Here is an 11,835-nt window from a genome sequence, read left to right as displayed (position 1 = left end):
ATGGGAGGCAGGCGTGTTCAAATAAATTGACAATATTTATTGTTACAGCACTCCTGGTCTTTAAAATGTTCAACTGTTGTCCTGAGCCGAGATAAAACATGCATTTAAGGCAGCAACTTGCTGCGAGCACTGCAAACAGTTTAAAAGGATAAAAAGGTAAAAACTTATAAAATGACATACAATACACACATGCACATGCTAAAAACTAATCGGCTGGCAAACAGAAATTACAGACCCGGAAGTGACCACAAATAAAAATAATAAAAAAATGTAAAAGCAGTTAGTCTGCGTCTTGCAGACTAACTGGACTATGGAATACACCACTCCTCTTGGAGGAGGTGGGCGAACAACTTCATACAAAGTTGAATCCCAACAATCCTGAATCTTGTTTCGGCCTCTGACAGAATGGTTCCTGGTGTACACAAGATCACCTTCTTCAAGGTCGGGAGAAGCACACCGATCCTGATTTCTAAGGTCCCTCTGAGCTATTTGACTGTCCACTCTTTGTTGCACTGTCTCATAGGCTGAAGCCAAGGACTTTTGGTTCTCCTCAACCCACTCTTCTAAAGGAAGATCTTCCTCTGTCATTTCCCCGCCTATAAGCATATCTACAGGCAACTGTGGCTCCCTCCCAAACATTAAAAAATAAGGGGTTCTGCCTGTTGTCTGGTGCACGGTGGTGTTATAGGCAAAAGTGACCTGAGCAAGATGACGTGGCCACTTCCTTTTTTGTTCAGGTTGGAGACTTCGCAGTAAGTCATGTAAAGTGCGATTGAAGCGCTCACACTGACCATTCCCCTGTGGGTGATATGGAGTGGTACGGCTCTTTGCAACTTTATACAGCTTGCAGAGCTGTTGGACCAAGTTGCTCTCAAAATTCCTGCCCTGATCTGAGTGAATACGGTTGGGCACCCCAAATAACTGAAACCAATTCTTGACCAACGCTTCTGCCACGGTACTCGCTCGCTGGTCTTTTGTTGGGATAGCCTGTGTATATTTTGAAAAAACATCAGTCATGACGAGAACATTCTCCCTCCCATCTGAAGAAGGCTCCAACACTGTGAAATCAATGACTAAAATCTCATTAGGTCGGGATGCTTTGACTGTGCCCATAAAAACTTTAACTTTGGGCTGAACAGCCTTTGACAACACACATCTTTCACAAGTTTTGCACCATTTTTCCACATCTGTGTACATATTGGGCCAGTAATAACGAGCTCGAACCAACTGTAGAGTCCGCTCCACCCCCTGATGACCCTGCTCATCATGGAGAGAGCAGAGAATCTTATTCTGCAAACATTGGGGTAAAAAAAACTAATTTACCCCAGTGGCTCACAGCTGCTGCACAAACAGCGTGGGCCCAGCAGTCAACCTGGCCACCCACAAGAATCTGGCACTGCTGGGCAGCCCCGCCCACTCCTATTTAAAGGGGCCTTAATGGAAGAGCCACACCCTACAGGTGTCACCCATCACACATATTAAATGCTGTTAATGCATTTCTCAGATTTCTAGTCAAAAAGATTTAAAAACTGAATCGATGTAGCACCAAAGTGATCCAGATTAGAGGTCTGCAGCGGGACATCTGGAGTGTGCCCACGCTCAGTCCCCTTTATCAACCCTGACTATTGGCTGATAGCTGAAGTTTATCCTGTCAGCGGATGGAGAGTTCAGCTGCAGAAGAAAGTTTAGTTCTGAGGAGCATGACCCCGACTTTAAGACGGATTATCCCATGATCCCATTACATTTACATGATTTTCACATGAGTGTAAGCAGATCAGTTGGACTTACATCACCTGTTTCACTTTAAAGTCCCACTCCGGTCATCTTTTGATCCATTTTTCAAAGCAGTATTTTTATTAATATCAACGTTTTTGCCCATTTTTTATACTGTTATTTTAGGAACTAGTTTCTGCAAAGAGTTAGTTAAAAATTCACGTCTAAGTTGGAGCAATCTGTTGCTGAGAGCTCACAAACACGTTTGTCTTTTTCAAGCAATATGTTTTTGTCTGCTCCTGCTATATGAATAAAAAGTACTCAAAAATTTAATTTTAAGCTTTTATTTTCTTAGTATATGTCCTCCAAAATCAGAAAATGTCACAAGAACATGTTAAAAACACCATAGTCATCGGCGTGGGTCTTTAGGGTTTGCTAGTAGTCGGTAACTATGGAGTTAAGAGGCTGAATTTAGAGTTTTTCTGTTGTCTGTTGGGTTTTTGAGTTGCTCAAACCTTATTTTCTTTTCATCTTACTCACAGAAAAAGTCATTCTGATAAACACAGTTTACGGTGTTGAAACGTTGCCAGTAGATCTCTACTGACTCATCAGATTTGGCTAATAAGGCCAAATTTGGGATTTATTTGTGGTTTGCTTGAATTATTGATGAATAATTTGACATTTTGAACGGGTTTTACTTCAAACAAACTCCCTTATTTTCATGTCGTTTTAAGGGACAGTCAATCTTATTCCACAGACGGAGATCTTTGGCATCAGATGCTTCAAATGTCAGCCTCAAGAAGATGATGTTTACGTAAAGCAGTGTTGAAAACTGAAGGCAGGAAATTGCAAAGGAAATTGTCTCCTGAATGTTTAGACGGAGTCGCTTGTTTCAAAAACGTGACATACGCTCGGTGCAAAGTGGAGGACTTCCTGAACGCCGTTTGAAGTTCAGATTTTCTGCATAATAAACACGCGAGGAGGAAGGTGACAAATAAATAATCTAGACTGCAGGAAAATGAGATAATAAACAAAAGTGCGTCCACTTTTTTAAATAAACAAAAGGATGTTTTGTAGTTTAGAGCATAAACCAATTCATTTCAAACACGACTGAAGGAATGCTGGGAAAAAAATGTCACATTTAAAGATTTATTTTTCTCAAAATTCACATGAAATATTAAAATGTTCACAAATCGCAACCTGGAGGTCAATATAATCTAAATAAAGTGGCATAAAATAAATAAATACATTGGATTTACATAATAAAATAAATAAAATCATGTTCAACCACAATTTATTAATAATTTTTAAATTGGACTAACATGAATTTATCATGAAATTTACCACAATTTGTTCACATTAAACAAAAAATAAAATCATGTTTTAGCAGCACAATTATTTTCTTGAAATATACGTTAAAATTACATTAAAAACATGCAGTTGCAGATGATTTTTATGTTTAAAAAAAGGATGTTGCCCATTTTTTCAACACCCTCAGAGATTATTATAAACAATCGACATTGAATGCAAAATAAAGGTTCAATATATTTATTCAATCAGCTGTAAAAAGGGTAAAAAGTTGAATTTCTTTAACCGGAACAATAATTTACTTTTACTTTATCATTGAGGAAATTGATCATTTTTGTTCATCAAACTTCATCTTGGGAATTAAATCTTTAATTAATTTCTCGTCTCTTTCTGTGATCTTCAAGTTCTCTTCCTTTTCTTCTTTTCTCTCTTGAATATTTCTGAATTATTTCTGGTCTTCAAGACATAAAAATGCAAACAAACAAACAAACAAACAAACCCCAAAACATAATTTTGTTTGAACAAGAGATCAAAAGATCACAAAACCGACACTGAAACTGGCTCTTCAGATTTGAGGAAATGAACATTTTTTCCCGTCCTCTGGGATAATATCTATCAATGTTCTTGTCCATGTTTTTCCTTCTGTTCAGGCTTTCCTCATATGACGTATAAGTAGAATATTTGCTCTCAGAATGAAGAACAGCTGATTCCTCATGGGATTCATTCTGATTTTAGCAGCTTTAGTCCTGGTTGTGGTAAATCTGTGTCCATCTTCATGCTTCACCATGTCTTTTTTAACTGTAAATATACTTAAAGTCCCACTCCGATCATCCGTAGAACTATTCTAAAGGCATTCCCGGTGATCTTTTATTTATGATTTGACTCTGTTTTTACCTCTTCTGTGTCCTCCATTGTGAGAAAAATGTTAAAAAGACCATTTTAATCGTAGTTGGTCTTTAGAAACGTTCAGCTAAAACCTGTTTTGCTGGAGTTTAACGTTGGCGGTTAATCATAAGTTGCACGGTCAGATCCTTCGGCCAAAGTGCTGCTTTCTGCACTTTCTGCTCTCAGGCTAAACGGATGATTGTGCAGTTCCTGTCTCCTCCATGCATATCATCACACTGCAGCTCCGTTATGCAACAAATGTCACTGCTGGCCTGGTGGAAGTCAGAGATTCTGTTTTAACTGGTAGATTCTACAACATGTGTGTCAAAGTCACGGCCCGGGGGCCGGATCGGCCCTCCAGATCACTTTATTCTATTGTTATTAATGACGCGATGTTATCTTGCACTTATTTCTAACTTGTATAATTTTGACAAAATATATTTTTATGGAGGGTAAAATATTAAAAGTTATTTAAGGTTTAAGTTGATTTATTCTGGAATAATATTCCTGTCTTTATTATTCATAATTATGTTTAAAAGTTACAGTTTTAAAGTTTAAAAAATTTGAATTCTGCTAGTTTTTTGGACTATTTTAGCATTTACTACAATTATTTAGGCTATTTTCGAGTTTAGCTAATATTTCAGCTACATGCTAGCTACCTTGGCTAATTTGGGCTTTTTAAGTTTTAAGGCTGTTTTGGAGTTTAGCTATATGTTCAGCCAGTGGCGGGCCGTGCATTTCCCACCTAGGCCTTCAGTAGTGCTCCATCTGAATCAATCCAACCCTCAATAACTATTTTATGGCTATAAAACTTCTACTGCAGGTACAACTGCGACACACATTAAAAAGCATAAAAAATAACCTGATAAAATTGCAATAATATTTAGGTATATAGCAAGATTTTACTCACCAAAAATCTGGATTATTTGTACNCCTGATAAAATTACAATATTATTTAGGAATATAGCAAAATTTTACTCATCAAAAATCCGGATTATTTGTACACAAAATCCATCCTCCTTTCTTTCCTCAAGAAGATTACAATCACTCTGTCGTGCAGATTATCCGTGCGTTTCAGTTCCATCAAGAAGTCACCATGGAAGCTAATGCTGAAAGTCGAGCCTGCCCTGACGTATTTCTGGCATAATTTTGAATTCTCTTCAGGGCTGAGAATGTCCGTTCAACAGAAGCAGTGGACACGGTGATGGCCACTGCCAAACACACAAATGTGTACAGCTGCCCCATGCTCTCTTTCAGATTTTTCTGCTGAAGGAAGTCAAGGAGATCAGTGGGAGATTTTCCTGCAAAATCATCCATGGCATACATGACAGTCAGTTCTGTTCTCAGCCGAGATGGAAAAGTGTTCCGTGGCTCTGTGATAAGCTGGAAAAGACTACATGTGGGAAATTTTTCTGGTATTCCTAAAACTTCTGGGGGTCGAGGAGGGTGACAAAGATCAGTTTTCGTGGTCTTGAAATCTGGTCTGTGTCTGGCAATTTATATTGTCCATAATCCTGACGTGGAATTGGCGGTAGTGCGTGTGAGGATCTTGCACTGGACCTCTTCGTGCACTCAGAGTGCCGCGGTGGCCTCGTAGATTTCCTTGTATCGGCTTCTCTCTCGCTCAACGGTGTCACAGAACTCCTTTACCCTTGCCAGACAAAACTATACATCCAGTTTTTTTGTTCTGTAGTATTGAAAAGAGCACATCTGAGTACTCAAAAATGTCGTTAAATGTGTGAAGCAAAAAACAAAGCTCAAAATCATCCAAACGTGCGTTAAATCCATCAGTACAGAACCCTCATCATACTCGTCATGATGCTCCAGAATGTGATGAAACAGTTCCTTTAGAGCATCTCTCTTCTCAAAGACTGTATTGACCACTCTGGATGTGTACTGACACTGTGTTGGTGCCACGCGAGGGAGATGTAACTGTAGATTTCATCCAGTAGTTGCGTGCGTCGAGGCGATCTTGAAAAAAATGCAACAAGGCCATTGAGGTGGGCGAAAAATATCTTGCATTCTTTAAGCTTTGAGGCCCCCTGAGTCAATACTAAATTGAGCCGATGTGCTTAGCAGTGTATGGATAAAACCAAAGGTGCTCTCTCCTTAACTTTAGCCAGCACCACATTTAATCCAGAAGACATGACCGCTGCGCCGTCAAAACAATGTGCCACAACTTTACCCAGACATTCGTTTTCCACCAAAAACCGGATAATGAGACATGCAATGTCATCGACTCGCTTCCCACTGGTAACATCTTCAAATCTGACAAACCGCTCCTTGACACCTGTTTTAAAGGCTCAGCCCATTGTGATGATGTCACAGGATGCGACTTTGCGTTTTCTTCTTCGGTGGTTTTGTGTGGGTTCATCCAGTGAGTTTCGGTTTTCCACGTGCCGGAGGCAGCAGAGAAAGAACGGTTAGAGTCCTGTCCAGTTTAGTTTCTCTGCCCCCAATTGCTGTATTTCAAGTATTTAAGTAATTGAACAAATGTAAGTTTTTTTGTTTCCTTTGTTTTCCTTCCCTGTTAAAGTCTGAGAGAATGTGTTTCACAAGCTAGCAATGTTGACTTTCTAGCAGGTCCTGCAGCTTGTTAGCAGCGCCTATATTGCTAAATAAACCCTTACTTAATGTTCTTTTGAGTTTAAAAATTAATTGTATGACCTGATGTTGGATTTTATGACGCATAATAATGCACCGCGGGAGTTACGTACATTTCGCCTTTTTTCCCTGCAGTAATTTTCTCGACCGCTAGAGGTCGAGAAAATTGTCTGTTTATTGAGAAATGATATTTAAGCTGGGTTTAAAGCAGATTTGATTGTTTATTTTGAATGTTATGAGGACTTTAGACATTATTTAATTTATATTAAGTATTTTTATGCCTTTTATGTTATTATAAGAGAAACTTTTTGTCATTTACAGACTTATTTTTATAAATACTCCTCAGCAACTGAATAAATCTGGAACATCACCCCAAGTGGAGCCTCATCTCTTCCTTAACTTCCTGTGCTCTGACCGGCACCCCATCTTGTTTACTGTTATACCCAAAACCCGAACCAGTGATACAGTCCACCATTTACTCCATAACAACACCTGTGTCCGTTACATAACGCAGAACCAGTGCGAGCTGCGCTGCGTTACTCGCGTCTGTCGTCTCATCCACCATAACAGACACAAACAGAGCTTTATTAACTTCCCTTCTGATCTCCTCCATCACTTCAGCAGCAGCACTGATCAGGTCGTTTTGTATTTTGCCCGATGTCCCACTAAACGTAAGTCATGCTAATCAGCTGAATCCTCTGCAATCCACAACAACTGCGTTCGAGCTGCTTGTCCGAGGAACTGGGGGCGAAGGTGTTGAAGGCGCGGTGCCAGGGTGGTCCGACGGGGGGAGGCGTATGGAATCGCGGGATCCTGAAGCGTGTATCGGAGCGTTGCATCATTACAACAGTCCGGAATCCATGGTTCAACAGCGTCTCACAAACTCGACATCGTATAGGACCAAGAAACAGGCTCCTGACCAGCAACAACAACAAACTTCTCCTCAAACGTCACTCCATGGTTTTTCAGTGACCATGGAGACACAGGACGTAAACAGGAAGCGACTGAATCCTGGGATCGCTAAAAACCGAAAATGGGCATTCTTTCGAACTGTCAATCATTCTAAGGTAGTGTGGGACTCTAGATCAAAACCCAAAGGGATTTTAGGAGGCCATTTAAACATAAGAAGCATCATGTCAAAAACAGAACAGATAAAACACTTATTACTTGATTCAAATTTAGATTACCTCTGTCTTTCTGAGACTTGGCTGTATAAAAATGCCCCTGCAACAGCCCTCACCATCCCGGGCTACAAAATGTTCAGGAAAGACAGGGAATGTGCAAAGGGTGGTGGAGTCATGATTTACATTAAAGATAGCTTTCAGTGTAGGGAAATTTTTTGGCCTGATGTTCATGGACTGGAATGCTTAGGTTTGAATATTATCTTATCTTCACAAATGTCTTTTACAATCATTTTGATTTATCGTCCCCCATCATCAGATGGTGCATTTTATGAAAGATTTGAAAGTCTACTCAAAAATGACAACCTAAGTAAGGAAATTGTGTTCATGGGGGATTTTAATATAAACTGGGAGGATAAATCAGCAAGAAAAAATCTTAAGCGAGTGACTGACAAATTTGATCTTGTACAATTAATTAAAGGCTAAACAAGAATTACCAACTCAAGCAGCACTCAGATAGATTTAGTTTTTACCAACCGTCCAGAAAGAATAATGAAGACTCACAACATGTTAGCCGGCCTCTCAGACCATAATCTTCTTCTTGTAGTTAGAAAACTATCAAAGAAAAGATTTATTTTTTCGGCCGGAGAACATGACTTCATTGGAATCCCCAAAAACCTAAATGAGGAGTTTAAGAAGGCTGTTGAGCAAACTGACTGGAATCAAATGTTACAGAAAACTGATTGTGAAAGAGACTGTGAAATATTTACAAAAACACTTGAAGAAACAATTAAAAGCTTTAGCTCAAGAATCAAATTTAAACGAAATAAAAACCTGCTACCATGGATGAACTCTGACATTCTAAAATTAATGAAAGAGAGGGACCTAGCACTAAAAAATGCAATCAGAAATAAATCTCTTAGCTTAAGACATCTATTTACATCATTGAGAAATAAAGTGGTAAAAAGTATACAGAAGGCCTAAGCAGATTTTTTCATGACCATAATTGAGAATGCCAAAGGGGATTCCAAGAAAATTTGGAGAGAATTAAAAAAACTTGAAGGAAAAGACACAAAACGTAAAAAAGATTTAGAAATAAATATAAATGGACAAATTACTAATGATCTAGAAACAGTTGCAGATGCATTCAATAGATTTTTTATTGAATCAGTGTCCTCGATTGCCAGTTGTTTCAAATCTAATGAGTTGTACTCTTGTCCTATAAATCTGACAGAGCCCATATTCAACATAACAAGTATCACTGAAACTGAAGTCTGACAAACAATAAGAGCATTCAAGTCTAACAGAACAAAAGATATATTTGGTATGGACACTTTTTTACTCAAAGAACTTATTCTCAATCAATCTATCTCTGAATCCATATATCCAAGTGCTTGGAAGTCTTCAGCTGTGATTCCAATCTACAAAAATGGAGACTCCATGTTGCCTTCAAATTATAGACCTATCAGTATCATCCCAACAGTGTCCAAGGTCGCAGAAAAACTCATTGCCCAGCAAATTATTTCTCACCTCAACAGCTCGTCTTTTTCTCTTCATCCAATGCAGTTTGGTTTTAGAGCTCAGCACTCGACAGAGACAGCTAACTGCTTTTTCACAGAAAACATAAAGCTTCTGTTAGATAAGGGTGGTGTAGTTGGGGCTGTGTTCCTCGACCTAAAAAAGCTTTTGACACTATAAATCATAAAAAACTACTGACCAAACTAACAAAATTCAATTTCTCCTCAAAAACTATAAAATGGAATCCGATCTCAAACTGTTAGGATAAATCATCATCATTCCCCTCCTATCCCCATCTCTACAGGTGTTCCGCAAGGTTCCATTCTAGGGCCTCTACTTTTCTCTATCTATATCAATGACCTCCCGTCTGTTTGTTCTGACGTCTTTGTTCAGATGTATGCTGATGACACTGTCATTTATGCACATGGCAATAACACATCTGAGGTGGCTGAAAATCTTACTAAAACAATGGGCCGGGTTGCAGAGTGGTTGGAGCAGTCAAATTTGAGAGTAAATGTGAACAAAACTGTTGCAATGTTCTTTTCTAAAACAAACCGTAAACATGTTCTGGCTGATGTTTCTGTGGCAGGAAAGAAAATTGAAGTTGTTGAAAAATTTGAACATCTTGGTATTTTAATTGATACAACATTCAGTTTTAAGTCCCAAATTCAAAATGTATGTAACCATGTTAAGTTTAACCTGTCCAATTTTAGATTTATTAGGGCAAATATGTCACTGCAAGCTGCTACAATGTTTATGAATGCAATGATTTTATCACAAATGACATACTGTCTCACTACATGGTCTCAGGCAAACAAATCAGCATTAAAACCTCTGGAGTCACTTTACAAACAAACAGTTAAAACACTGTATAAAAAAACACTAAGATATCATCATTGTGACATTTTACAAAAATACAAACTGTTAAACTGGGAGAATGTCATCAAGTACACAAAACTATGTTTATTTTATAAAATCATTCATGGTATGTCATCCCCTCCACTCAACCAGTTTGTTAAAATAAGATCCATCTCCCAAAGAGTGACTCGAGGATCTGTTCGACAGGACTGTATAGTTCCTTTGCGGAGAAGTGCCTTTAGTCAGAGCGCCTTCTCCGTAACAGCAGCTCAAGAGTGGAACTCTGTCCCTTACACAATCAGAGAACTCACCACATACACTCTGTTTAAAAAACACTTAAAACACTGGCTTATATAACAACAAACATTTCTACATTGAATTGTTTTAATTGCCTGCCACTCCCTGTCCAATCTATGCCACCTTTGAGTCTTTTATAATAGTTTTAATGTTTCTTACTGTGTGCATTTTATTATTGTTATATGTATTTTATATGTATTTTAACTGATTTTCTAATCTTTATTTTGTATGTATTTCTTTATTTTTTACTTGCGTACTTAACTGATGTTTTAAGATTTTTAGGTTGACAATTTTTAACACCTGTCCAGGGACTACGGATGAAAAATAGCTTTTTGGCTAACTCTGGCGCATTGCAGCAATGCTATTGATGTGCACTGTCCCTGTGAAATAAACTAATAAATAAATAAATAAACACTTTATTAGTGGACAGGTGGTAATGTAAATCTGTGTCGCTCTCAGCAATGAGAGAAAGAAGCTCCGCATAGTTTCCTCTGTTTGTGGATCCAGCGCTTTCATTGTGCCCCCGAAATGAAAGTTCCTGCTTGCCCAAAAAAATGACACAGTCTATCAGGTTTTTCAAGATTTCCCTGTTTTTCTTCACCTTTTCATTATGGAGCTCCGATTCCGTGTGCATTTGCTGGCTCAGCTGTGTATCCACTCTGGTTTCCCCAAAGGTTTTGGAGAGAACCGTTGCTTGTAAGTGTCCGGCGGTGCTTTGATCCCTCGTTGCTGCCTTGGTAAGGCAAGACAAATTCTCAAATCCATCGTGGCTCCAAACACCATGACGATCAGAGGCAAATAACAAGCACTTCCAGCAATACAATTTACAGCGTTCCTCAGAGCCTGTGAGCCAAGANATAATTAATTTCTTATGTGAAACTAATGTTAATGAAAATGAAAATAATGCACATTTGCCGCATTACAATGCAGCAAACTCTAAAAACAGTCGGTTTCTGATTCACCCTTCCGACTTAAAACTTAAGGGGAAATCTAAGGGGAAGGTTAAGGGAAATCTCTTCATTACATTAAAGGGTTGCAGCTTGCAAATATCTGCATTAAAACAGTTTTCTGAACGTTCTACAGAGAGCAAAGCTTAAAAAAATAAGACTTTTGAAAGACAAACGTATTGATTTGCTAACATTGTTTTGGATTTTTGAAAAGTTAAAATGGGGTAATTTAAAAAAAATCTATACTGACAAATACTGATTTTTCTTTTTCCTACAGGAGATTAAAATCCTATAAATTTTAGTGTCATTTTAATGCAATTGTAGCAATTTCCCTTAACTTTTCCCTTATCTGCTAATTAAGATCAGTGATTCAAAAAGGAACTTCATGGTTGTTTAATGGGTATTTGCAGTTATTTTGCTTATGTTATATGTTCCTTTAGTATGAGCAGATGTCGCAATACCATTGCTTTTTCGTCATTCTTGTTTTTGTATGTCTTTGAGGGGTTTTGTTTTGCAAGTTGTAACCGTTTCTGCTTAGCATGTGCATCTCTAATTTCCCTTTTTGTCTTTGAACACAACTCTAG

General features: G+C 38.3%; 1 protein-coding gene across 1 annotated transcript; it reads right to left on the bottom strand.

The window, feature by feature from the left end:
• Window positions 1–308: 308 nt before the first annotated feature.
• Window positions 309–1,472, bottom strand: LOC112141285 (the record flags this gene model as incomplete). The annotated part of the gene is given in 1 exon segment (XM_024264402.2): window positions 309–1,472. A coding segment is annotated over 1 exon segment (889 nt), but the record flags the coding sequence as incomplete, so codon positions are not given.
• Between the last annotated feature and the right edge of the window lie 10,363 nt (window positions 1,473–11,835).

This window comes from Oryzias melastigma, unplaced genomic scaffold, assembly GCF_002922805.2.
Source record: "Oryzias melastigma strain HK-1 unplaced genomic scaffold, ASM292280v2 sc00866, whole genome shotgun sequence".
Classification (NCBI taxonomy): domain Eukaryota; kingdom Metazoa; phylum Chordata; class Actinopteri; order Beloniformes; family Adrianichthyidae; genus Oryzias; species Oryzias melastigma.
The sequence above is the reverse complement of the archived record's forward strand: the minus strand, read 5'-3'. Positions and strand labels throughout refer to the sequence as shown.